The sequence below is a fragment of the Sorex fumeus genome, unplaced genomic scaffold (genome assembly GCF_029834395.1).
Source record: "Sorex fumeus unplaced genomic scaffold, SorFum_2.1 ptg000061l, whole genome shotgun sequence".
NCBI classification, from domain to species: domain Eukaryota; kingdom Metazoa; phylum Chordata; class Mammalia; order Eulipotyphla; family Soricidae; genus Sorex; species Sorex fumeus.
The window spans coordinates 12,411,538-12,435,758 of NW_026606118.1; the positions used below are offsets into that span (position 1 = coordinate 12,411,538).

The 24,221-nt window shown below is 43.0% G+C and overlaps 1 protein-coding gene across 1 annotated transcript in view; it reads right to left on the reverse strand.

Annotated features, from left to right (window-relative positions):
• CCDC170 (coiled-coil domain containing 170) overlaps positions 1-24,221 on the reverse strand; it is a 123,349-nt gene that overhangs the window by 24,855 nt on the left and 74,273 nt on the right. Inside the window, exons 7-9 of the mRNA XM_056126319.1 lie at positions 18,200-18,400; positions 13,755-13,928; positions 6,677-6,919 (exon numbers count right to left, since the gene is read on the reverse strand). Coding sequence (XP_055982294.1) covers positions 6,677-6,919; positions 13,755-13,928; positions 18,200-18,400 — 618 coding nt within the window. The remainder of the gene's footprint in view (positions 1-6,676; positions 6,920-13,754; positions 13,929-18,199; positions 18,401-24,221) is intronic.

Here is a 24,221-nt window from a genome sequence, read left to right on the forward strand (position 1 = left end):
CTTGGAGGATAACTAGAGGAATTTTCAGAGAAGTGAGTCTTTATCAAAGATTAAATATTTGCTTCAAGTAACTATTTTTACCTGGTGAACTGGAGAAATAAACACCTGTTTCAGAAATCTAAGGTTTGCAAAATGGAGTGAGCACTCAGAAATATTTACAGACAATATGGAAAACTGAGGGAGCCCATCTTTCATGTGTACACCGCTGCTCTGTCTTTCCTGGTCCAAAAAAAAAAAAACTGGACTCATAAAATGGATGACATTCACAAAATGGCTGAACTTAGGTCAAGCCAGACTCACTGAGAAAAACACGTTTACTATCTCAATGTTGTCTCTTTTTTTTTTCCACTTTTTGGGTCACACCCAGCAATGCACAGGGGTTACTCCTGGCTCTGCACTCAGGAATTACTCCTGGCGGTGCTCAGGGAACTGTATGAGATGCTGGGAATCAAACCCGTGTGCAAGGCAAACACCCTACCCGCTGTTCTTAAGCTCCAGCCCCTCAATGTTGTCTTGAGGAAGACACAGCACTATGAGCTGAGGGTCATGACAGACAAGTAGACATAAAGTGAGGGACCATACCAAAAAGTACAGATGGTCCACCAAAAAAAAAAGAAAGAAAGAAAGAAAGAAAGGAAAGGAAAGGAAAGGAAACAAAAGATGTGAATGACCTGAGGGAAAAGCTAAACATTTTTCCGTTCAAGTCTTCCATAAAAATGGGCCTCACCCAGCTCATCTCACTCCACTCAGAGAAGTCCTAGGCGCTGCTTCTGACTGACTGCCAGCCAGTCGCTCAGCCATTCACTTTATAGATGAGTGAAATACCATCATACTTGTTTGGTGTTTAACCAAGCTGACATAGTGGATAATCCCTTCAGAAAGTTACTTCCTCCAATGCATCAAGTGACTTCCTCCCACTTAAGTGATTGAAAAGGACATTACCCTTCTCGTACTTCTAGTTGGCTGGGTTTTCCTAATGAAGGCAATGCTAGTGTGTGTGTGTGTGTGTGTGTGTGTGTGTGTGTGTGTGCGCGCGCGCGCGCGCGCACAAATGTACATACAAGCTTTGTCTCATAAAAACCTTATGAATAGATTACTGACTTTGTAACCTGTTTCATTACCTCCATTGAGAGAGGCTGAATCTCATCCAAGTTACAAACTTGTGTTCTTTCTCTTGGAAGCAGGAACAAGGGTTCCAGGCCTAGTTGAAATGTTTCTTGTAAAAATACTTTAGTTTTTGGGGGGTAGGTGCCGCCAGCAGGTCAATCTGTACCTGTGAGGCAAGTGCATCAGCAGCCTGATGATGCATCAGACTTCCAGAAACTGGAAAATTACTGCTGTGCCTTTGGCCAGACCCAAAAAATTGGGGCAAAGTTTACCAAGAAAGTAAATGGCCAAAAGTTAGGTATGTGGGAGACACACCCACAAACCGCCTCGGGCTCAGCTATAAACTTGGTGGCATGGACTCTCTGATTCCTGATCAAACTGCTTAACTGCCATGATCCCAGAGACTCAGAAACAAATCTCGAAACTGAGTGGCTTTTGGCAGAAATGCATCCAGACCCCGCAGTAGGTTACTGTCGCTGGACCACCCCCGGGGGGAAAGGGTGCTGTTCCTCCGCCTGCTCCCCCTTGGCGGCTCGGTGACCACCATCCGCCAGAGGCCATTGGACAGTCAGTTTTGGGCCTGCAGTGACAAGACACGCGGGGCCTCTTGGGATGGGGGTGGAGCCAGCCTTTTTCTCCCCACCCCAACGAGACCCCAAGTCATCACCCACGAACGGCCTCTCTGACTCCTGATCAAGCTGCTTGATGGCTATGATCCCAGAGACTCAGAAACAAATCTCAGAACCCAGTGGCTTTTGGCAGAAATGAGTCCAGACCGCAGTAGGTTACTGTCACTGGGCCACCCCAGGGGGGGAAGGGTGCTGTCCCACCGCCTGCACCCCCTTGGTGGCTCAGTGGCTGCCATCCGCCAGAGGCCACTGGACAGTCAGGTTTGGGCCCACAGTGACGAGAAACATGGGGCCTCACGAGACGGGGGTGGAACCGGCCCTTTCCTCCCCACCCTACTGTAACCCCGAGTCGTTGCCCACGAACGGCCTCTCTGGCTCCTGTACTCAGAGACTCAGGAACAAATCTCAGAACCCAGCAGGTTTGGGCAGAAATCCATCCAGATTTAAGTGTTAAAATTTCAGAATTTCAAAATCGCACAGCCACTACTGCAGCCACGCAACATCATATGTTATTCTTAACCAGCAATAGAAAACAAATTGTCTACTGTTGCCTTTTCAGCAGATCTGAGTGTTGGGGTAAAATCCCAAATAATAATGATGGGTCTGGTGTCAAAAATATTGAATGTGATCAAAGTAGAGAGAGAGTAATGTGGAAATCATCCGCTCCACAGGTAGGGGGAGGGTGTGGGATGGGAGTATACTGGGATTTTTGGTGGTGGAGAATGGGCACTGGTGAAGGTACAGGTGTTTCATTGTATGACTGAGACTTAAACTCAAAAGCTTTGTAACTGCTCTCACAGTGGTTCAATAAATAAAATTATAAAATAATGGGGGAAAAAAGTAAGTCTGGAGTTCATGCCCAATTCAAGCAGCTAATCAGTGGCTGAATAAATAGCAGTACTCTTACATAAAAAAAATAGGTTTTGTTTATAAATTTTTTTCATTTCTGCAATGTGCAATACTTATGTGATGGAGTTCCTGATTTAACTCCAACACTCATTTCTTAGTTTCCTATCATGTGAGACACTAACATTGCAAACTTGTGGTGAAGAGTTTCTATTGTCTTGACAATTTATCTGTAGATCTCAAACGACTGTCAAAGTCAACATTTATCAAAATATCAAAATTCAAGCTTTTATCTTGAGATTTAAATTCCCCAAAAAGTAAAAAAAAGAAATGTCTTAATTTTTTTTAAAAAGCAGACTTGTGCAAAGACACACCTTAAGTGTGGTGTTTCATAACCACTAAAATGCTCTCAAGACAGGTGAATTTTTAAAAATAAAAAACAAATTACAATGGGTATTTGATCATTGTATAATTGAAACCCAAGCACAAAATTTGTAAGTCTACAACTGTACCTCATGATGTCTCACTAATAAAAATTTTTTTAAAAAATTACAAGAACAGAAAAATTAATGTCTTAAATTACCTTCCCTTAAAAAGCTTTGATTTTTTTTTATGTAGCAGTACTGCTATTTATTCAGCCACTGATTAGCTGATTGAATTGGGCATGAACTCCACCTTACTTTTTTTTCATTTTTTATAATTTTATTTATTGAATCACTGTGAGAACAGTTACAAAGCTTTTGGGTTTAAGTCTCAGTCATACAATGAAACACCCGTACCTTCACCAGTGCCCATTCTCCACCACCAAAAACCCCAGTATACCCTCATCCCACACCCTCCCCCTACCTGTGGAACAGATGATTTCCACATTACTCTCTCTCTAGTACTCTCATCCTCCAATGGCCTCTGGAGGATGGCAGCCACCGAGCTGCCTAGGGGGAGCAGGCAGAGGGACAGCACCCTTTCCTCCCTGGAATGGCCCGGTGACAGTAACCTACTGCGGGGTCCGGACGCATTTCTGCCAAAAGCCACTGGGTTCCGAGATTTGTTTCTGAGTCTCTGGGATCATGGCCATTAAGCAGCTTGATCAGGAGCCAGAGAGGCCATTCGTGGGTGACGACTCGGGGTCTTGTTGGGACAGGGAGGAAAGGGCAGGCTCCACCCCCATCTCATGAGGCCCTATGTGTTTCATCACTACGGGCCCAAACCTGACTGTCCAGTGGCCTCTGGAGGATGGCAGCCACCGGGCTGCCAGGGGGAACAGGCCAAGGCATGAAACCTATTCCCACCTGGGGTGACCCAGCACCAGTAACCTACTGCAGAGATTGGATGCATCTCTGGAAAAAGCCGCTGGGTTCCACGATTTGTTTCTGAGTCTCTGTGATCATGGCCATTAAATGGCTTGATCAGGAGCCAGAGAGGCTGTTCTTTGGAGAAAACTCAGAGTCTCGTTGGGGTGGGGGGAAGGGCCAGCTCCACATCCATCCCGTGAGGCCCCGCGTGTCTCGTCTCTGTGGGCTCAAACCTAACTGTCCAATGGCCTCTGGCAGAGGGCAGCCACAGAGCTGTCAAGGGGGAGCAGGCGGAAGAACAGCACCCTTTCCCTCCTGGGGTGGCCCGGCAACAGTAACCTACTCTACGGTCTGGATGCATTTCTGCCAAAAGCCGCTGGGTTTTGAGATTTGTTTCTGAGTCTCTGGGATCATGACCATTAAGTAGCTTGATGGAGCCAGAGAGGCCATTTGCGAGTGGCAACTCGGGGTCTCATTGGGACGGGGAGGAAAGGGCCAGCTCTACCCCATCCCCATCCCGTGGGGAAAGAGCTGGCTCCACCCCATCCCCATCCCATGAGGCCCCACATGTCTCGTCACTGTGGGCCCAAACCTGACTCCCTCTGGAGGATAACGGCCACCGGGCTGCCAAGGGGAACAGGCCAAGGCATGAAACCTGTTCCCACCTGGTGTGGCCTGGTGCTGGTAACCTACTGCGGGGACCAGATGCATTTCTGCCAAAAGCCGTTGGGTTTCGAGATTTGTTTCTGAGTCTCTGGGATCATGGCCATTAAGCAGTTTGATCAGGAACCAGAGAGGTCATGCCTTCAACTATATAGCTGAGCCAGAGGTGGTTTGTGGGTGTGTTTCCCACATACCTAACTTTTGGCCGTTCACTTTCTTGGTAAACTTTGCCCCAAGTTTTTGGAGTCTGGCCAAAGGCACAGCAGCAATTTTGGGGTATCTGGAAGTCTGAAGGTGCCATGAGGCTGCTGATGCACTCGCCTCACGGGCACAGATTGACCTGCTGGCGGCACCATACCCCCTAAAACAGGTAAAATTTGAATGAGTACCATTTTATCCCTCTTTTTTTCCCATGATTTATGAAATGATATTTTCAGTAGCTTTATCTGTGTATTTTCCTGTTTCCCCTGACCACATTTTATTCTCTTTTTGGAAAAATGGAGAACTGGTATTCCAGACTAATTTTCTCACAGAATGCAATTTAAGAAAAAAATGATGAAACTAGATGTAACATGAGGACATTGGTGGAGGGTCGTGGACACTGGGGGTGGTGAGGTGAAGTAACTGTGTACATCAAACCATAAATATTAACACTATTGTGAACATGTGATTAAACTATAATAATTGAAATTTTTACATAGAAAGTACTGGAACTAGAGAGTTAGTACAGTAAGTAAGGTATCTGCCTTGCACATAGTCGATCTGAGTTCTATTCATATCACCCATCTGACCCTTCCAGGCTGCTAGGAGTGATTCCTGAGCACAGAGCCAGAAGTAAGCCTTGAGCACTGGGGATGAGCCAAAAACCAAAAAGAACAAACAAACAAAAATACAAAAAACTGCTAAGATCCCTAAAACAATCTAGTCCAACAACAGGGAAGAGGTGGATATTCCAAAGTGTATAAATGATAGTTTCAGGGAAAAAAAGTTCAATGAGCTAGGGCACACCTTTACACATCTGAGCAAACATCTGCGCAGGTAGACATCTAGGTTTGATCCCCAGCACTGCAAGGTCTCTGAGCACTATAGAGTGGGTGTCCCCCCACCTCAAAATGTACAAAGTCTTTAGGTTCTTTGATCTGTGGTAGCATTTGCTAGCATGTACATTTTCTCATTCCTCAAGCAAAAATCTCTCCAAGATCCCTATTTTCACAGTCACTACACTCTGAAGACATGTTTTTATTTAACATCACCCAATTTTGACTGACCTTTCTCTTAGCAACTACATCCTCACTTCAAATACTGAAGACACACAAAGTTGATCTCAAAGGCTGATGGGTGGCCTTCCTCTAACAACGCTAAAATATCAGAGGCCGTGAGTATGGAAAGATAGTACAGTGGATATTGCAAACCATAATGTCCAAAAGGAGAGAGAGAGAGAGAGAGAGAGAGAGAGAGAGAGAGAGAGAGAGAGGAGTATGGGGAAAATTGTCTGCCAATTCTGGGAGGATACTGGGGGCTTTGATGGTGGAAAATGTGCACTGGTGGAGGGATGGGTGTTCGACCATTGTATGACCGAAACTCAAACATGAAAGCTTTGTAACTGTATCTCACGGTGATTCAATAAAAAATAAAAAATATTTTTTTATCAAAAGATAGTACAGGGCTAGAGAGACAGCACAGCGGATAGGGCATTTGCCTTGCACGTGGCCGACCCGGGTTCGATTCCCAGCATCCCATATGGTCCCCTGAGCACCGCCAGAAGTGCCTCCTGAGTGCAGAACCAGAAGTAACGCCTGTGCATCACCAGGTGTGACCCAAAAAGAAAAGAAAAAAAAAGATAGTACAGTGGGCAGGATGCTGGCTTTGCACACAGCCAACCTGAGTTCAATCTCTGGCAGCCCAAATGGTCCCCCGTGACCCACCAGGAGTGATCCCTGAGTGCACAACCAGGAGTAAGCCCTGAGCACAGCTGGGTGTGGACCAAAGCCAAACAAAATTAGAGGCCATTCTAGTCCCCATCCCCCACTGCCCACAACACCCCTTCCCCCATGTGCATGTTGTAAAGCTGTCTCTCTTTTTTATGCACCTTTATTAGGATCAGTGAAAAGCCACAAGGAAATGCTGTCTTGCACTTGCCTTCAACTCATTAGTGTCGGCCAGCTGGGCCTTGAGCGCCGTGTTGGATTCTCGACACTCGCTCAGCTCCTTCTGCAGCCTGTCCGTCTTCTTCTGAAGCTTCCTGATGGCGAGCTGGGCCTCGTCCCTCTCCACCGCCAGCGCCGTGCGCATGTGCTTCTCCTCCTCCAGCTGTGCGACTTTCTGCCGCAGCAGCTTAACGTGCAGCTCTCGGCTCTCCAGCCTTTCTTTCTGGGCCCTGAGCTGTATGGTACAAACACGGGGTAGAAGATCATCAGAGAGGGCTCAAAGGGCAAGTCTAGGGGGTGAGATGCTTGCCTGGCATGCGGCTAGCTCTAATTCACTGCCGATGGCCCCCTGGAGCACAGAGGCAGGGCTGATCCCTGAGCATTTCTGAGTGTGGCCCCAAAACCGAAACTAATAAAAATCATCATCATCATCATCATCATCATCATCATCATCATCATCATCACCACCACCACCACCATCATCAAACCCTCAGCAAATACACATAAAGTCTTTGCATGAGGTGGACCTCTCTCCATATATCAACGAGATTAATTTATAAACCATCAGAAAATCTATTAGATTCCCTTTCCTGGCTGTAGGATAACACTCTTTTGTCCTTCCTCAGGTAGCTTAGGTTTGTCAGGTCACACCCATCTAAGAACACTGAACTTGTATTGTAAGCAATGTCCTTTCTGTGTGGACACAGGAAGACAGTTAATATTATGCTTTGTAACTTGGGAGTTGATTGACTCCGAATAATATTTACTCCTGGGCATCTGATTTCTTGACTCAGTTGCCCTTAGTTCCTAGCACCCCAAAAGCAGGGTCCCGACGAGGGACTGAATAGACCCAGGGCAAGCAGTGAGCTACCCTGGCATCGAAATGGGCCAGGCCAAAGAGCCACGATACTCAACTATAAGTTGAGGGCATGATCATGGACAAATGCTGTCATGATCCAAAAGTAAGTAACAACAAGACTAGGACCCTGCTGGAGCTAGGAAGATTAACCTGGCCTGAGGACTGCAAAATGTATAGTGAGATGTTCTCAGGAAGAACCAAATTAAATTTATATCTCTTACTGTGCTCATACAGAATGACATTGCTAGAAATATTAGAAGTAGATTTATTACAACTATTTAAGTAGATTACTAACTGAGGGAAGAACACACCCTTGTTGGGATCCCACCCTTGGGTGGATCTCCTACTAATCTAATCTGAAGTAATCTCTGTAGATGAGATTTTATCCTTGAGTTAATCTCCTGGAGGAGTGGTCTTACCTCTCTTTGTTGATTCGTCAGTATTCAACCCACCTTTATGTCACCGCCTTATGTGACTGCTATATAAACTAAGACGTAAGCTCGGAAAGGGAGTCAGAAGCGAGAGAGCTCGGGCTCCAGAGATCCAGAGTCAGAGCCAGAAATAGAGAGGTTCCAAGACTGGGGCCCAGGAGAGAAGGAGGCAGAGAAATACAGGAGTGAAGAGGATTGGAATAAACTACTATTGATATAGACCGGCCTGGCCCCCATTTCTTCTTCTGTCTGCCCTTGGCCAACAGTCGTTCCAATCCAGGCCACACACAGCGGCTCAAGAGCACCGAAAGCAGGCGGCGAGACAGTGCCGTCCAGTGAGCCCGTGAACACACAACCTTCGGCGTGATAAGATTTTACACCTGGCTATATTTTTATTCTTATTTTTTCCCAAGAATTGACTTTGAAACTATAAGGTAGGAGACAAATAACTACCAAAAAAATGTACAAAGAAGCAGGCTTTTAAGATCTGCTTCCATCCAACATAATGTACATAATAATCAAAACATAAGGGCTAGGGGCTGGAGAACAGCGGGTAGGGTGTTTGCCTTGCATATGGCCGACCCAAGTTCAATCCCCAGCATCCCATAGGGTCCCCCCAGCACCACCAGGACTAATTCCTGAGTGCAGTGCCAAGAGTAACTCCTGAGCATCGCTGGGTGCGATGCAGAAGGCAAAAAACTAATGTAAGGGCTATTTTTGGATACTTTCATTGTTTAAAAAATACACATATGGGGCTGGAGCGATGGTCCAGGGGTAGGGCGTTTGCCTTACACACGGCTGACCCAGATTCAATTCCCAGCATCCCATATGGTCCCCCAAGCAGCACCAGGAGTAATTCCTGAGTGCAAAGACAGGAGTAACCCCTGTGCATCACCAGGTATGACCCAAAAAGCAAAAAAAAAAAAAAAAATACACATGATGGAGCCAATGAGGTAGTACAGTGGTTAAGGTGCTTACCCTGCATGCAGTCAATCCTAATTCAATCCCTGGCACCACAGATATTCCCCTAAACAGAGATAGGTATGACACCCCCCCCTCCCAAAGAAACGCACACACACGTGCATGCACACATCAGTGCATACAGAAAAAATAACCCAATATTCTTACAATGCACCAGCAGCTTTTTGTTGTTGTTTGTTTGTTTTGGATTCTTTAAGTATATGTTGCTTAATGTAGTGCTCTTTTTGGCTAGAATCTCACAAGTGCTTCATCTTTGCGATAGCATTTAATTTAGGAAGTTTTTATCTTTTGGTCTTGCTAAAAGAGAATATAGCATTTTTCACATGGTAGAAATTAACAAGAAAACTTTCCTTTAATTCCTTTTTTATACTTTATGGTGAGTAGTAGGGGAAATGCGACTATAGATCTTTCCTAGCCAAAATTATGGAAGCTATTTCGACCGCACAGCGGTAGGGCGTTTGCCTTGCACGCAGCCAACATGGCCGACCCGAGTTCGATTCCTCTGCCCCTCTCGGAGAGCCCGGCAAGCTACCGAGAGTATCTCGCCCGCACGGCAGAGCCTGGCAAGCTCCCCGTGACGTATTCGATATGCCAGACACAGTAACAACAAAGTCTCCAATGGAGACGTTACTGGGCCCGCTCGAGCAAATCGATGATCAACGGGAGGGCCTTTACCTTTACCTTTATTTCGGCCCATGTGCAACCCTTTTTATTTTACTAAAAATGGAAACTGTGGCCTCTTGAGAAGCAAAAAAAAAAAAAAAAAGAAAAATCGTCTCCACTCTCCACTCTGCATTTAGCTATATTCATGTACTGCATTTTGGTATTTTTTTTGTTTGTATCATAAAAAAAATCCACATCATAAAGTGTTGTGATGTAAAACAAACACATCAAAATGTAGGGGCTGGAGAGACAGCTCAGTGCCATGCACACCTGACACTGTTGGATGGACCCCTGGGGGACCCTAAAAGCACCACAGGCCTCGAGAAGCACCGAATCCTCATGTCCGAGCAGTGAACTGCCTAAAATCCAGTTGCCAAGGGAACTTTCAAATTTTTTGGTTCATTGGAATCTTTATTATATGCCTGACCTCTACCGTCCTCAAGCCAGGCAGAGAAAAAGGTCTTCAAGCAGCACTTATCATTGTCAATCCAACTTAAAAACAGAAATCACAGTGCTTTTAACAAAACAAATTGTGGAACTTGAGTGGGTGGCGGGGGGGGGGGGGGGGGACCTCCTAGGGCTCACAATTACCAAATGGAATATTAAGGATGGAATCCTCCTCCAATGATTGCCAATTCCAGGAAGTCTATAAATTTAAATAGCATCAGAAATGATGACGGTGACATTTTCCCTAATGATATACCCTGCATTTGTAAAGTGTTTGCAGGTAAAAAAGTAAAGTGAGACTTGAGTAGCCTGTTGGAGATCTAGCAGAATTCATACCCCCGCTGTTCTGTTGTTGTTGAGTTGGGCTTTTGGAGTACTGAGGTCCTCACAGAGGCCAGGCAGACACTTCCATTTTAGTATTTATTATTCCATTTAGAATTCCTTCTAGTATTTCTGTAACTAAACTACCTTCTTGGACCTTCATGTCAAATTCCACTCTGCTAGAAATTTAATGCTGGTAACTTCTACACACTGGTTGTTCCAAAATTAGGCAATGTTTTAGAAGGATTATGGTGATAAGGGTCTATCTCACAGTGATTCTGTCAAAGAACTTTAATAATATAAATGAATAAAAATTATTTAAAAAATTTAATTTAAAAAATTTAATTAAAATTTTTTAAAAATTTAGGACTGGAGCAATAGCACAGCGGGTAGGGCGTTTGCCTTGCACGCACCCAACATGGCCAACACAGGTTCGATTCCCAGCATCCCATATGGTCCCCCGAGCACCACCAGGAGTAATTCCTGAGTGCATGAGCCAGGAGTAACCCCTGAGCATCGCCGCGTGTGACCCAAAAAGAAAAAAAAAATTTTTAATTTAAATTTTAAAAGTAGTATTATGGTGAATATAGAGGGAGGAAGCAATGATTCAAAATTTTTATGAGGAAACAAACTGTGCTCAATTTAGTATTTCTGATGGCTTCCTATCTCTTAATAAAGTATTCCTGAGACTGGGGAAATAGTACAGCAAGAAGACACTTGCCTAGCACATGGCTGGTGTGGATTTGATCCCTGGCATCCCATATGGTCCCCTGAGCACTGCCAGTAAGTAATCCCTAAGCGTAACCCCGTGTGGCCCAAAAACCAAAACAAGCAAAACATTTTTCCTGTAGACAGTCAATGGAGAAGAGAGCCAACATAAATCAAGTATTCTGCATGAACCACAAGTTCCAAATTTCATTTACTGAAAATCAGCAGCCACACAAGATAGGTACCATTCGTGTTTAAATCATGAACAAGCAGACACATTGGCTTCTGTCATTTTTCCAAGGTCACACAGCTTGGTGGCACTAAACTGGAAGTCCCAGATGTAGCTCATTAAGCAATCTGCTTTCTGTAATTCTACCACAGAATTTTCTCCTAAGAACTGCTCTAAGAACACATATGTGTTTTCCCCTATGTATCTCCAATGCCAATAATTATATAACTAATAATTATATTTTAATACTTTTCATCTTTTTATTTAGTCTAAACTCTTTCTAGCTCTTCCTCAGAGTAAGTGAAAAGTTCTCAGTAAGTAAAGGAATATACATGATAACCTTTCAGTATCTGTACTGCAAATCATAATGCCCAAAAGAAAAAATGAGAGAGAGAGAGAGAGAGAGAGAAGAAAAGCAGAAGAAAAGAGGAAGGTGGGGGACCAGGAGGGAAATTGGGGACACTGATGGTGGGAAAGGTACACTGGAAAAAGGACAGATTTTGGAGTATTATATGACTGAAACCCAATTATGAACAACTTTGTAACTATGTATCTCACTGTAGTAGAAGAAAAGAAGGAGGAGGGGGGAGGAAGAGGAGAAGGAGAAGGAAAAGAAGAAGGAGGAGGAGGAGGAGGAGGAGGAGGAGGAGGAGGAGGAGGAGGAGGTGGTGGTGGTGGTGAAGGATAAGCAGGAGGTGAAGGAGGAGAAGGAAAAGAAGGAAGAGGAGAAGGAGGAGGACTAGAAGGAAAGAAAAAGGAGAAGAAAGAAGAAGAAGAAGAAGAAGAAGAAGAAGAAGAAGAAGAAGAAGAAGAAGAAGAAGAAGAAGAAGAAGAAGAAGAAGAAGGAGGAGGAGGAGGAGGAGGAGGAGGAGGAGGAGGGGGAGGGGGAGGAGGAGGAGGAGGAGGAGGACTAGAAGGAAAGAAAAAGGAGAAGAAAGAAGAAGAAGAAGAAGAAGAAGAAGAAGAAGAAGAAGAAGAAGAAGGAGGAGGAGGAGGAGGAGGAGGAGGAGGAGGAGGAGGAGGAGGAGGAGGAGGAGGAGGAGGAGGAGGAGGAGGAGGAGGAGGAGGAGGAGCTTATAAAGTCAGATACTACTGAGAGTTTCATAAACCTCTTCTTCCATAGTAACAGAACTAGAATTTTCAGCTAGTCAAATAACACCCCCATAGGAGAGACTACAGCTTCAAACCTCCCTTGCAGCTAGGTTTAACTATTTGAACATAGTCTGGATATTATACACAAGTTGATGGAGCAAATTTCAGAAGTCTTACAAGACAGCTCATGCGTGCTCTTCTACATTCCTCACAGTCCTCCCTTCCCTGTTTTCTGCCTGAATCTCATAGGATGGTGCTAGATACCATTTGCTATCACATAGGGAAGGGTAGCCTGAGATGTAAGCTTAATATACTGAAGTAAGCTGGTTCCTTAAAAAAACAAAAAAAAAGGGAAAAAAACTTTTTAGCACAGCGGGTAGGGCATTTGCCTTGCACGCGGCTGACCCGGGTTCGATTCCCCGCATCCCATATGGTCCCCTGAGCACCACCAGGGGTGATTCCTGAATGCAGAGCCAGGAGTAATCCCTGTGCATCACTGGGTGTGACCCAAAAAGAAAAAAAAGGGAAGAGAAGAGGATGAACCGGGAGGGTAGAATTCTGAATGAAATCAAAGAGAAGACGGAACCTAGGAAGATGAAACAAAGGAAAAGACAGTTTTGAACAAACCCTTGACCTTGGATTGCATTCTGATGACAGAATGCTGAGGGAAAGGTAAGAAGGAATTCATGAGTGGACTAAGGTGAGAGGCATAGGACAGTGATTGAGGGCTGTGGGCATGGTGGTGGTGAAGAAATACAGGCATTTTTACATCAATACCATCTGTTTTGTATTCATCTAACCCCCTTCCTCAAAAACGTTTAACCCTGTAGAAAAGAACTCCCATACTCATCCTACATTGTTTATCACCGGAAAAGTACATGAGAAGAAATAAAACAATGGGGCTGGAGCAATAGCACAGAGGGTAGGGCGTTTGCCTTGCACACAGCTGACCTGAGTTCGATTCCTAGCATCCTATATGGTCCCCCAAGCGCTGCCAGGAGTAATTCCTGAGTGCATGAGCCAGGAGTAACCCCTGAGCATCACTAGGTGTGACCCAAAAAGCAGAAAGAAGAAAACAAGATGCTTCTTTTTGTTTAAGTCACTGCTGTCCAGTGTCCAAGCCCACAAACGAACGTAGCCAGAGGTGATGCATTTACCATCCTATCAGACGTGATGTAGAGACTCTGATTCTAAACATACATAGGTATACACATGTGTATGTATGTATATATAAAAAGACACTTCCTAGCCACGTTGGCAAGCACAGGAAGAGTAAATTAGTTTCCATATTTAAGTTCCTCGAAAATCCCTTGTCTCATCGCCTTTTCAGTCCCCCTACCTTCCTCTGTAAATTGTGGGCGATCGTCTTGTTTTCGATGACTGCGCTGCTCTCCAGACGGACCAGCTGCTCCGCGCGCGCTAGAACGACATCCAGACGCATGTCAAAGCCAAGCTCAGCTGCCATCTGGTCCAGTTTCATTTTCTCGGAGAGCTGATCCAAAAACTGAAGATACTAAACCCGAGAACCAAAAGGAAAAATGGGACACAGAAAAATTAAGTTAACAGGTGATCTCACGGAATCTATCTCCTCCCGGGCTTGCAGGGAGATCTCAGGGAGGCCCACAACGGGGCCTGAACCCTGAGCTGCATAGGTGGGGAGGAGATTCTTAACCACACTTCCACCCCGAGCCCTGGCTCCTCATCCAAATTTCCCCTGACTCAGGGCTGTGGGCATGGCTCAGTGGTAAAACTAGCATGTCTTGGATGTAGGGAACCTGAGTTCAATCCCTAGTGCTGCAAAAGTTGAAAAAGCAAGACCCTAATGCTACTGACTCTCCTGGAGGTCAGTGGCCTTAGTCGGTGTACCTAATATTGTACACTCTCCTTATTGTTTTATTTTATTTTATTTTTTTGTTTTGCTTTGCCAGGGATAAACCCAGGGTATCACACAGGAAAGGCTCTACCATAAAGTTATTGTTCTTACTGCCGCCATATGGCAAATCTATCCGACTCCTGAACACTTTCACATTTCCACTTGGGTTCCATAGTGCCACCACCACCATCCTTTCAAGTTAATTCTGCACCCACTAAGATCTACCCGTACATGGACAGTTTGGGGCAACTTTTTCCTCCAAAGTGATTTTTGGTCTCAAGGTAGTAAATGGGGGCCAGAGCAATAGCACAGCAGGAAGAGCATTTGCCTTGCAAGTGGCCGACCCAGGTTCGATTCCCAGCATCCCATGTGGTCCCCTGAGCACTGCCAGGAGTAATTCCTGAGTGCAGAGCCAGGAGCAACCCCTGTGCATCACTGGGTGTGACCCAAAAAAAAAAAGAAAATTAAGGTAGAAAATAATGACAAGTAGGCTCTTTCTTGTTTGTTTTTTAGTTTTTGTGAATCTTTTGAAAGGGAGGGAGAAGGTTTTGGGAACACCTGGCAATGCTCAGGGCTTACTCCCTGACTCACTTTAGGTAGGACTCAGGGGGTCAGATGAGATGCCAGGGATCAAACCCGGGTCAGCTGCATAGGAGGTCAGCACCCTACCCACTGTACTATCTCTCCGACCCTTGTTTGATTTTAGTAAGTTAGAATACTTGAGAAAATGTGATTAAGAGTTCTCAGTGTGTCAAAAGTAATGGGCAACACTATAAAACATAGCAATAGCAAGGATTACTTTAGTTCATTGTATTTTACATGCCAGGATGTATGTTTTATATATAAAAGACAGTTCCTAGCCACGTTCCAGACTCAGGAACTTATGCATGCAAAATAAATACTTTCTCCCTGAGCCACATCCCCAACCAAAGTTTATGTTTTTAAAGGCTGACATAATACAACTGTTCTAGGGTCATCCTCTACTTGACTTCCATGGCTTATCTGGCTATGAGTAGACTTAGACCAATGCCAACTAAGCATATCAATCAATGAGCTCCCTAGGCATTAAATTTCTTCTCATCACAATCATTCCCTACCCTATCCATCAAGAAATTTCCATTCAAGACTTATGTTGGACTTCTTCTCATGAGAAACCATTATTAATAGTAATGTAAACCAAAAAAATTAATATTTTTTAATTTTTAAAGAACTAATATGTAAATGCATATAATTTCCTTATGAATAAAGCCAATTGGCTTAAATCCCAGATCTATATAGACCATCTGGATAGAATTACTTGTGTCTGTTTTCCCTTTTTGTTTTCACTAGTACACATAAATGTTAATGATTTCTTTATAAGTCACAGTCATTACATGCATCACTTATTATCCCATGCTATGAGGCCATGGGTGGCCTTTGTCTCTGCCTCACCAGTTTGTCACTTCCTAATGCTGTGACATTCCCCCTTGGAAATTTTCATCTCTAATCTGTGAAAATAAAAATGAAATAGTTACTGTTGCCTGCATTCTAAATAGAGTCAGTACTTATGTGAAAATACTTCCTGTTACTATATAGGGCTTCCACTGAGCTCACACAACAACCAAAGTGACTGAGATTGGGCCCCAGCAAGAGCGACAGAGAAAGTGCCGAGTTCCAGGACCTTGGCTGTGCCTCTACAAGTGAAGATTGCTGGAAGGAGTACTATATATTTTGCTCATTTAAATCACAGTTTAGCAGAAACCTTCTATTCTATTTTGCTCAAACCTGAGTTGCCTGCATCTAAATGTGAATTCCAACTCCAATTTTCAATTTCGCATGCCTACTAGCTTTACTAGAATATATACTCCATAGGCAGCTGCTATCGGTGGAAATTTTCCATAGATACTGTTTCCATAACTGAGAGTTAACTGGGCTTACTCCCAATTAAAATGAATGTACCACTATAATGAAAGAAGGGAGGAGATACCAAGGGCCCTAAAATTCTTTCTTTAGGATGATTGAATACACGCTTCACCTAGGATTGAAATCATATTGACTCTTGCTCTAAACTCTAGGGAGACCCAAAAGAATAAAGGAAGAAAACAGATTGCCCCGGGGACCACTAGAAGCAGGAGTCACAGGAACAGATGGATTGAATGAGAAAATGAACTGAGGAAGGTGATGTGTGGTGACAAATCAGCAAATACTGCTTGAAAGAGAACCAAGTCTCTCAGCAGACAGGAAATGCTATCACTGCAGAGGCTTGAGGAGACCATTCCTACCCAGTGTGGACCACAAGGGCCCATTTTCTGGGACAAGGGGCAGTATGCCATAGGCAACATGGAATATGGCAGGGGCCATATGGACCACAAAACCTCTGTAAGGAGAATGTTGTTCATAAGCTTGAACATGGAGATCTATTTTTTAATTTGTTTTCATTTTCAAATTTAATTCTTTTCATTTAAATTCATCTTTAACATTTTATGTGGGGCACCAAGAGTCACAATATCATGAGCCATTGGGTTTCAGGCAGATGAAATTGGACATGGAGGTCTTAAGATTTAGGCATCACTCCTTGACCAGGTGTGGATTCCTGGAGACTCCAGACTTGGCACCACTGACTGAAGAAATTTCAGAGGAGAGGACCACCCCCCCCAGAGGCAGTAAAGAACCTCAGCTAGGGAAAGGCAGAATGGGATCCTGCTCCAGTCCAGTGGAAGATGAAGAAAGGTGTGATCAGGTTTCAAGACTTCCTGGAAGCTTCCTGTGGCAGCAGGTGAGCTGGGAGAGGGGGGGAGGGGGGTGGTGCTGAGGAGCACTCCCTTTGATGGTTGTCTGCATGCCTGGAAACACAGACATCCTAAACACACATTTCCCTCCCCCTCATTCCTTTCTAAATAAGTATCAATGTAAATTACCTTGCTTCACAAAAATAAATAAATACAGAGATTGTGGGGTGTGTGTATGTGTGTGTGTATATGTGTGTGTGTGTTGGGGGTGGATTTGAGATGTACTAAGGAAACAGGATTTAGGGTGCAGAGGAATTGACTTAAAAGGAGATGTCCATGCTGTGGTACATCTATGTACTTGAACCACAAGACCGACAAAACTGTAAGCACGAGATCCAAACCACAACAACCAAACCTAAAATTGTGCCTGTCAGGGAGGCAGACTGGAGGGTGGGAGGGATCATTGGTAGAGAGAAGTTGACACTGGTGGTGAGATTTGGCGTTTGGTACATTGTGCGCCTGGAAGTCAACTATATTCATTTATATATGCACTTTGTAAATCACAATGCCTTTAATTTTAAAACGTTATAATTTAAAAAAAAATTTAAGTGAGCTATCAGGGGCTGGAGAGATAGTACAATAGGTAAGGCACTTGCCTGACATATGGTTGACCCCAACATTAACCTGGGCACCAGATATGGTCTCCCTAGCAGTACTAGGATTGATCCTTGAGCACAGAGCCAGGAGTAATCCCTGAGCATAGCCAGCCAGGTGTGGTCCACCCTCCAAAAAAAATCCTATCTATCTGGAAGTCATCATTCCTTTGACTGTACTCCTACAGTACTTTATTAATCAGAACATCCATCATAACCCTGAGAGTCTTTAGCAGAGCCAATTATTTGGATGTCTCCTATTCAATTATCTTTTAAAGATCAAGGACTGATCTAGCCATGCCTTAATTTGGGATCTCATATATAATAGGCATCCAATAAATATCTTCAGAGCTTAACTGAATGGATTCCGGGAAACTCCAAACAACAGGAAAACAACCTCAAGCACTATCTATTGTTCCCTGAAATGGACTTCTGACTCACAACTTAAACCACGTGTGGTAGCCCCGCAAAGGTCAGACTATTTTCAGCTTCTACTTTATCCTGCCACAGAAGATCCCGCCCAGGCACAAAGTCCTCCTGTTATTATTACTTTCTGTTTCTCAAAATGCAAGTTGTCCCTCAAGACGTCTCCAGAAACTAGTTCTCCTTCCAGGTGTGTCAGCTGACCCTGAAGCGTCTCCAACTTGTTTTCTGCCTTCTGGGCCCGTTGGAGTGCTTTCTGGTGAAATCCAGACTCATTTCCCAACTGTTCAACGAGCTCGGATATTTGGGCTTCAAGCTGGGAAACCATCTGGAAATAAAGAAACAAGCTTTATTTTAGATGCAAAATAAGCTGATAAGCTTTGTTTTAGATGCAACAGAGAATTAAGATTTAGTGCTCAGCCCAAGCAAGTGAACTATTTATAACCAACTTCTAGTTTCTTTGCGCAGGTTTTAAAAAAAAAAAAAATTAGGAGAGCTGCATTTTCTCCACTTGAAGTAGAGATGCATTCACTTTCTAATACTTTCATGACTATTTTTTGTATTACTTATTACACAGCTTAATAAAGAAATATTTATGGGTAACATTTACTGATCTCTAAAACTGTCATTAATTTAAGTACATTAAAGCGTAATTGAAAAAAAACAGGGGCTTTCAAATCTATAATCTGAAAATGTTCTCCTCCAAAGATATCCGTGCACTAAATAAAATTGGGTCAAGATTATATGTTCTGTTAATCTTGATAAAAAAATTTTTGAGACATCAGGAATTCAAGTACATAAACACGAATCTTCAAGCTTTTTTTCAACTTTTTATTGACTAGACACTAAACTTCACTTGTACTCACTCTGTACTTTATAATTAAATACTAATATTATCATCTCAGATCAAAATTCCTTTACCATGATGACTCTCCACACGCATGAAGGTACCGGCAGAGGAACAAAGGCATGCGGGTTTGGGGGCTGAGATCTCCAAGCCTGCTCGGATGGGGCTGAGCATCCTCCACCCAGATCCTCCATATTCCAGTAGGCAGGGGTCACACCCACCAACTGGCCCCCTGGCGCTGTGTAATCCCATCAATGGCCAAGACCCAGAGACTGTAAAACCCAGATCCTGGAAGCATGCGGCCTCATTAGCGGCCGCGCAACATCTTATTATCTCATTCTTATTTTGGACAAACTGGCAGGCTACCGAATGTAACCTGCCCACACGGCAGAGTCTGGCAAACTCCTCGTGGCGTAGCCAATATGCCAAATACCAGTAACAATGATGGGTCTTATTCTCCTAACCCTGAAAGAGCCTTGAATATGGCACATTTTAAAAAATCTCAGGGCTAGGACGAAGGAGACATTACTGGGGCCTGCTAGAGGCAATCGACAAACAACAGGAAGGTCATGATCGTAATCGTGATGATGGCTCAATATAGGACCAAAGATGACATGCAAGAGAGCAAGGGAGTCTAACTACTACAACCTCTTCTATAGAATCATCCCTTCTCTGTTATAGTCTCCATACTCTCACACCTACCAAACTTCCCCAAAGCTTCCACCGGTATATTTCCTCTTTTTGTCTTGAATATTCCCTTAAACCAATAATATAGGTTTAACAAAAACTCTGAAGTACTGTGAGAATACTCAAATATCCTCATCAAACAAGTTGAAGTTTTATAAAATACTGCACTCCATAAAACCCCAACTTTGAGGTTGTAAATTTGTTTTTGTTTTGACGGCTTATTTGAGAGTGGAAAGAGAAAAGTGGTAGGTATTTACATAATAGCACCAATATTGCAGTCGTTGAAATGTCCAAATAGTTTAAGACGAAGTCTTTAGGTTCATTTGTAAGGTTTGCTTTGTTTTTGTATTTGAGGCTTTTTGTTTGCTTTATTTTTTCTTGTCTATCTATAAACACTCATGTTTAAAAGCATGAAGACATCTGGGCAGTTTTCAACTATTTTGAAAGTCCAGTAAGATTTATAAAGAGTCTAAGTTGAGGATCAACAGGCGTAAGTCAGAGAAAGAGCTCTATTTAAATGTAAGAAAGAGACATTCCACAGCTGCTGCAGTTAAAAAAAAAAAGACCTACTTTCACAGCTTCATGAATAATCTCAGAAGAGACTCGAAGCTAAGTAGATGCAACTCACAGGTACACTGGTCTTTGGACTGAATCTCATGGGATGCCCTTGGGAGGGGAGCAGGCTGAATCCTCACTCTCCCTAAGCACCCAGCAACTGCACCCACATCCCACAGCCTGGATCCACCATGTAAACAAAGGCCCAGCTTCATAGCTTCACAACTAATCTCGGAAGAGATGCCAAGCATGCAACTATGGGTCCATCGAGTCTTTGGGCTGAAAACTCTGGGATCTCTCAGAGGAAGGGGGACAGGAAGGAGGGGGAGGGCTAAGATTCATCCCAGTTCTATAGATCCTGGAGCTCCTAGAGTGTGACACCTCCAAATTTCATAAACCTGACAGCCTCGTAGGAGCTCTGCAAATTAGATGAGAAATGTACTAACTAAGCTCAATAAACAAAAATGCCAACTGCACTCAATAAACAAAAAAGGTAACACAGGAAGCTCAACTCCGAGCAAAATGGTCAGTGAACATTCAGACATTACTTTGATAACCCCATTGTGAGATATAACAATTTTCACAGATTTACTTTACTGAACTATTTTTTGAGAATTCCATTTGTCATTTTATTGTAAAAAGCAATATAAAATAAATTATTTTGTGCCTTCGGGGTGAGGGGAGCAGGCTTGGGGGTGGGTGGGAACCTCAGGAAAGGATGGAAAGAAGGTCACACTAGTGGTGAGATTGTTGTTGGGACATTAAATCCTGAAACAACTGTATTATGAACAACTTTATAAACTGCAGTGTTAAATAAGTTAAAAAAATTAAATTAAATTAATGTAAGAAAGAATTTTTCCCAGTCTCTATAATAATAAAGTAATGTATGCCTGCTGTAAAAGTTTTATTAGAGAGCCTAGAAAAGTATAAAGAAATCCAATATAATCTCCCTGGTCCAAGTGCCCACAGACAAAAATTATTATGATACTTAAATCCTTTTATACACTGTTAAATTATTGTTGAGATGATACTATACACACAATTTTATGTCTCTTTTCACATCAGGTAATGATATGGCTGGTGATATTGGCCAGCCAATTTTCAATAAAGTTATGGGGTAAATCTAAGTAGTGCAACCAATACACAGATTACTGATCACTATACTTTCTTATTTTTTACTATACATTCTAATCCTTTGCTTTGATGGCTTGCAAATATAATCCAATATATCCTATGCTTTCGTGATTGCTCAAAATTAAATTTTTGATGACCAATAATTCAAGATGATATTTGAGAGATTCTATTCCCCAAGGAAATTTTTTCCTTTATTTTGTAATAATCAATATAAAATAAATTATTTTTTTCTGAAGGGGGGGGCAGACCCTCATTTTGTTTTTCATTCCCTTTGCACTTAAAAATTCCTAACAAATCAGATCTTAGCAGTAGAGAAAAAAAAATGTGCTAACCAAGATTAGCATACCATCCAAAGTAGACTTTTGAAACAAAAGTCATCAAGAAATATCTGTACTATATTGTTTCCAGGGGTGGAGGAGGCAGTTAAAACAGCACTACATGATACCATCACGTTTCTGCTCAGCAGAAAATGTGTCTCTCTCCATCCCAACACTCTGGACCCAGCAAAGATAAAACAGAAGCAAAAAATCTCAGCTGGAGAGATGCAGGTTGGACATTATTTAACCACAGCCTGCTCCATTCAACAGCCCAGGGAAGTGTTGTCTGCCAGGGAACTCAGCTTAGAAGGTGGCAGCCCAAGTAGTGCAGTAAACTCAACATAGGGCATGAGAGTGACTGTGGAGGAAGTGAGAGATGTGGAGAGTATAGTAGATGGGGTCAAGGTCGTTGGAGTTGGAAAGGTCTGTTTAAAAGGGTTAAAAGTCCTCACTTTGGGCTGGAGCGATAGTACAGCAAGGCCTTGCATGTGGCCGACCCAGGTTCGATTCCCAGCATCCCATTTAGTCCTCCGAGCACCATCAGGAGAAATTCCTGAGTGCATAGCCAGGAATAACCTCTGTGCATTGCCAGGTGTGACCCAAAAAGAAAAAAAAAGTCCTGGCAAGCTTCCCATGGCATATTCAATATGCCAAAAATAATAACAACAAGTGTCACAATTTGTTGTGAGATGTTACTGGTGCCCGCTAGAGCAAATCGATGAACAACAGGAAGACAGTGCTACAGTGCTACTTATCAACAACTAATAGAAAACAAGTATTGTAAAACATGTGCTTTGATGATTTCATTGAGATCAATGGAGCAGTGCACCGAATTGAACCAACATCATTACTACTTGGATATGTGGATCTTGTCAGTCCTAGGCTTTGGAAATATGAGGGACAGTGGGCCCCTTGGGGATCATCCTAGTCCTGTCTTTCAGACTGTCAGCCTGCTTTACAATCAGAAGTCTTTCTGAGAATGACAAACAAGGAACTGCTGTGTGGAATCTATACCCCCATTCTGAATGCACTTCCCAAAAACAGTGTTCACTGCAGCCTTATGCTGCAGCAAAGCACAAGTTTCCAAAACATCCTGCATGTAGATGGCTGAACTGTGCAAAATCTACCCAGCAAGCCTGCAAAGATTCTAAGGGCCCAGAGAGAACCAAGTATGAACTATCCTACCTACCCTCACAGCTTCAAGGTGCGAGCCATGCTTCTTAGGCTGATTTAGGTCTAAGTGTTTGTGATAGGACCAAGAATTTTTAGAGCTAAATTTATATAAATGTGCTCAAATAAATTAATAATCCAATATCACTCAGTTCTTTGGAACATCAAATGCCACTGTCTGAGTGAACAGATGAACTTCCTAAAATTCTGTTGTTCACACCAAGAAGTCCAAAAAACCAATATGTTCCTCTTTCCTTTGTTTTTTTTTTTTGCTTCTATCTTTCTTTCTCTTTTCTTCCTTCCTCTTGCTTAGAATTATCTGTTAATCTAAAACTATTGCTGCTCTGTGGGACAAAATGTGCTGGTGATTTCAATACTAGAAAATGTGGGGAGGAGGGAAACTGTAATTTTGAAAGATAAAATTATAGATATCCATATACATTAAAATACAATAATTTTTAACAAGAAAAAAAGACTCTGGAATAAAAGTATACTTCCAAAACAAGAAATTCAGTCTGAGGAAAGGAAATGTCAATGCCCTAGAAAAATTAATTTATTTGCTAAAGATAAGTAGTTATTGATTTCTCCAGAGAGGCACTTTGCCCTCAGATTAAATCAAACCAAATGTAATCCAAGAGCCCTGAGGAAGAGGCTCCTGGGTCACTTAAGGACCAGTGCCTTCTGGACATAACTCTTTTCTGGTTATCTGAGCTCTAATTTGTACTTGGAAAATGCATAAAGTTATCGGGTACCAGGAATAGAACATCGAATTTTCCTTCTTTCTTGGCAGTGTGTGTGGCAAATGTAATGGACCCACTACTCTGAACCCCTCCATCTGGTGTATTTCAATTGTTTTTCTGGTTTCAGTTATCTATCCCCCTCCCTCACAAAAAAAAAATTAAGCTATGTTGAAGTTCTTCAGCGCAGGTTTTATTTGAAAATAGTCTTGGCGGAGATAACTGAGTTGAATTGAGGTTCTTGTCCAAAGCATGGTTGTTCTTACCAGGGGAGTGTTCAACACCAAGGAGCCTTAGCTAGAAGGATGCAAAGATGATGTGTAAAGAAAGCCCTTCTGTAAGCCAAGAGATGCCTGACTTATGGAACATTCTGGTTCTTCCCCCAAAAAAAACAATTCTACTGACACCTCAAATCGAGAAATTTTGCCATAAGAACTCTAAGACAATACATTTCAGTTGTTTCATCACCCAATTACTGGTCCTTTGTGATAGCTCTCTTTAAAAAAATGAAAGTACTGGGGGCTGGGGGGTGGGAGGGATACTGGGATCAGTGGTGGTGGAAAATGGGCACTGGTGGAGGGATAGGTATTCGATCATTGTATAAATGAAACCCAAGCACAAAAATTTGTAAGTCTACAACTATACCTCATGGTGTTTCACTAATAAAAATTTAAGAAAAATAAATAAATAAATAAAATTGAA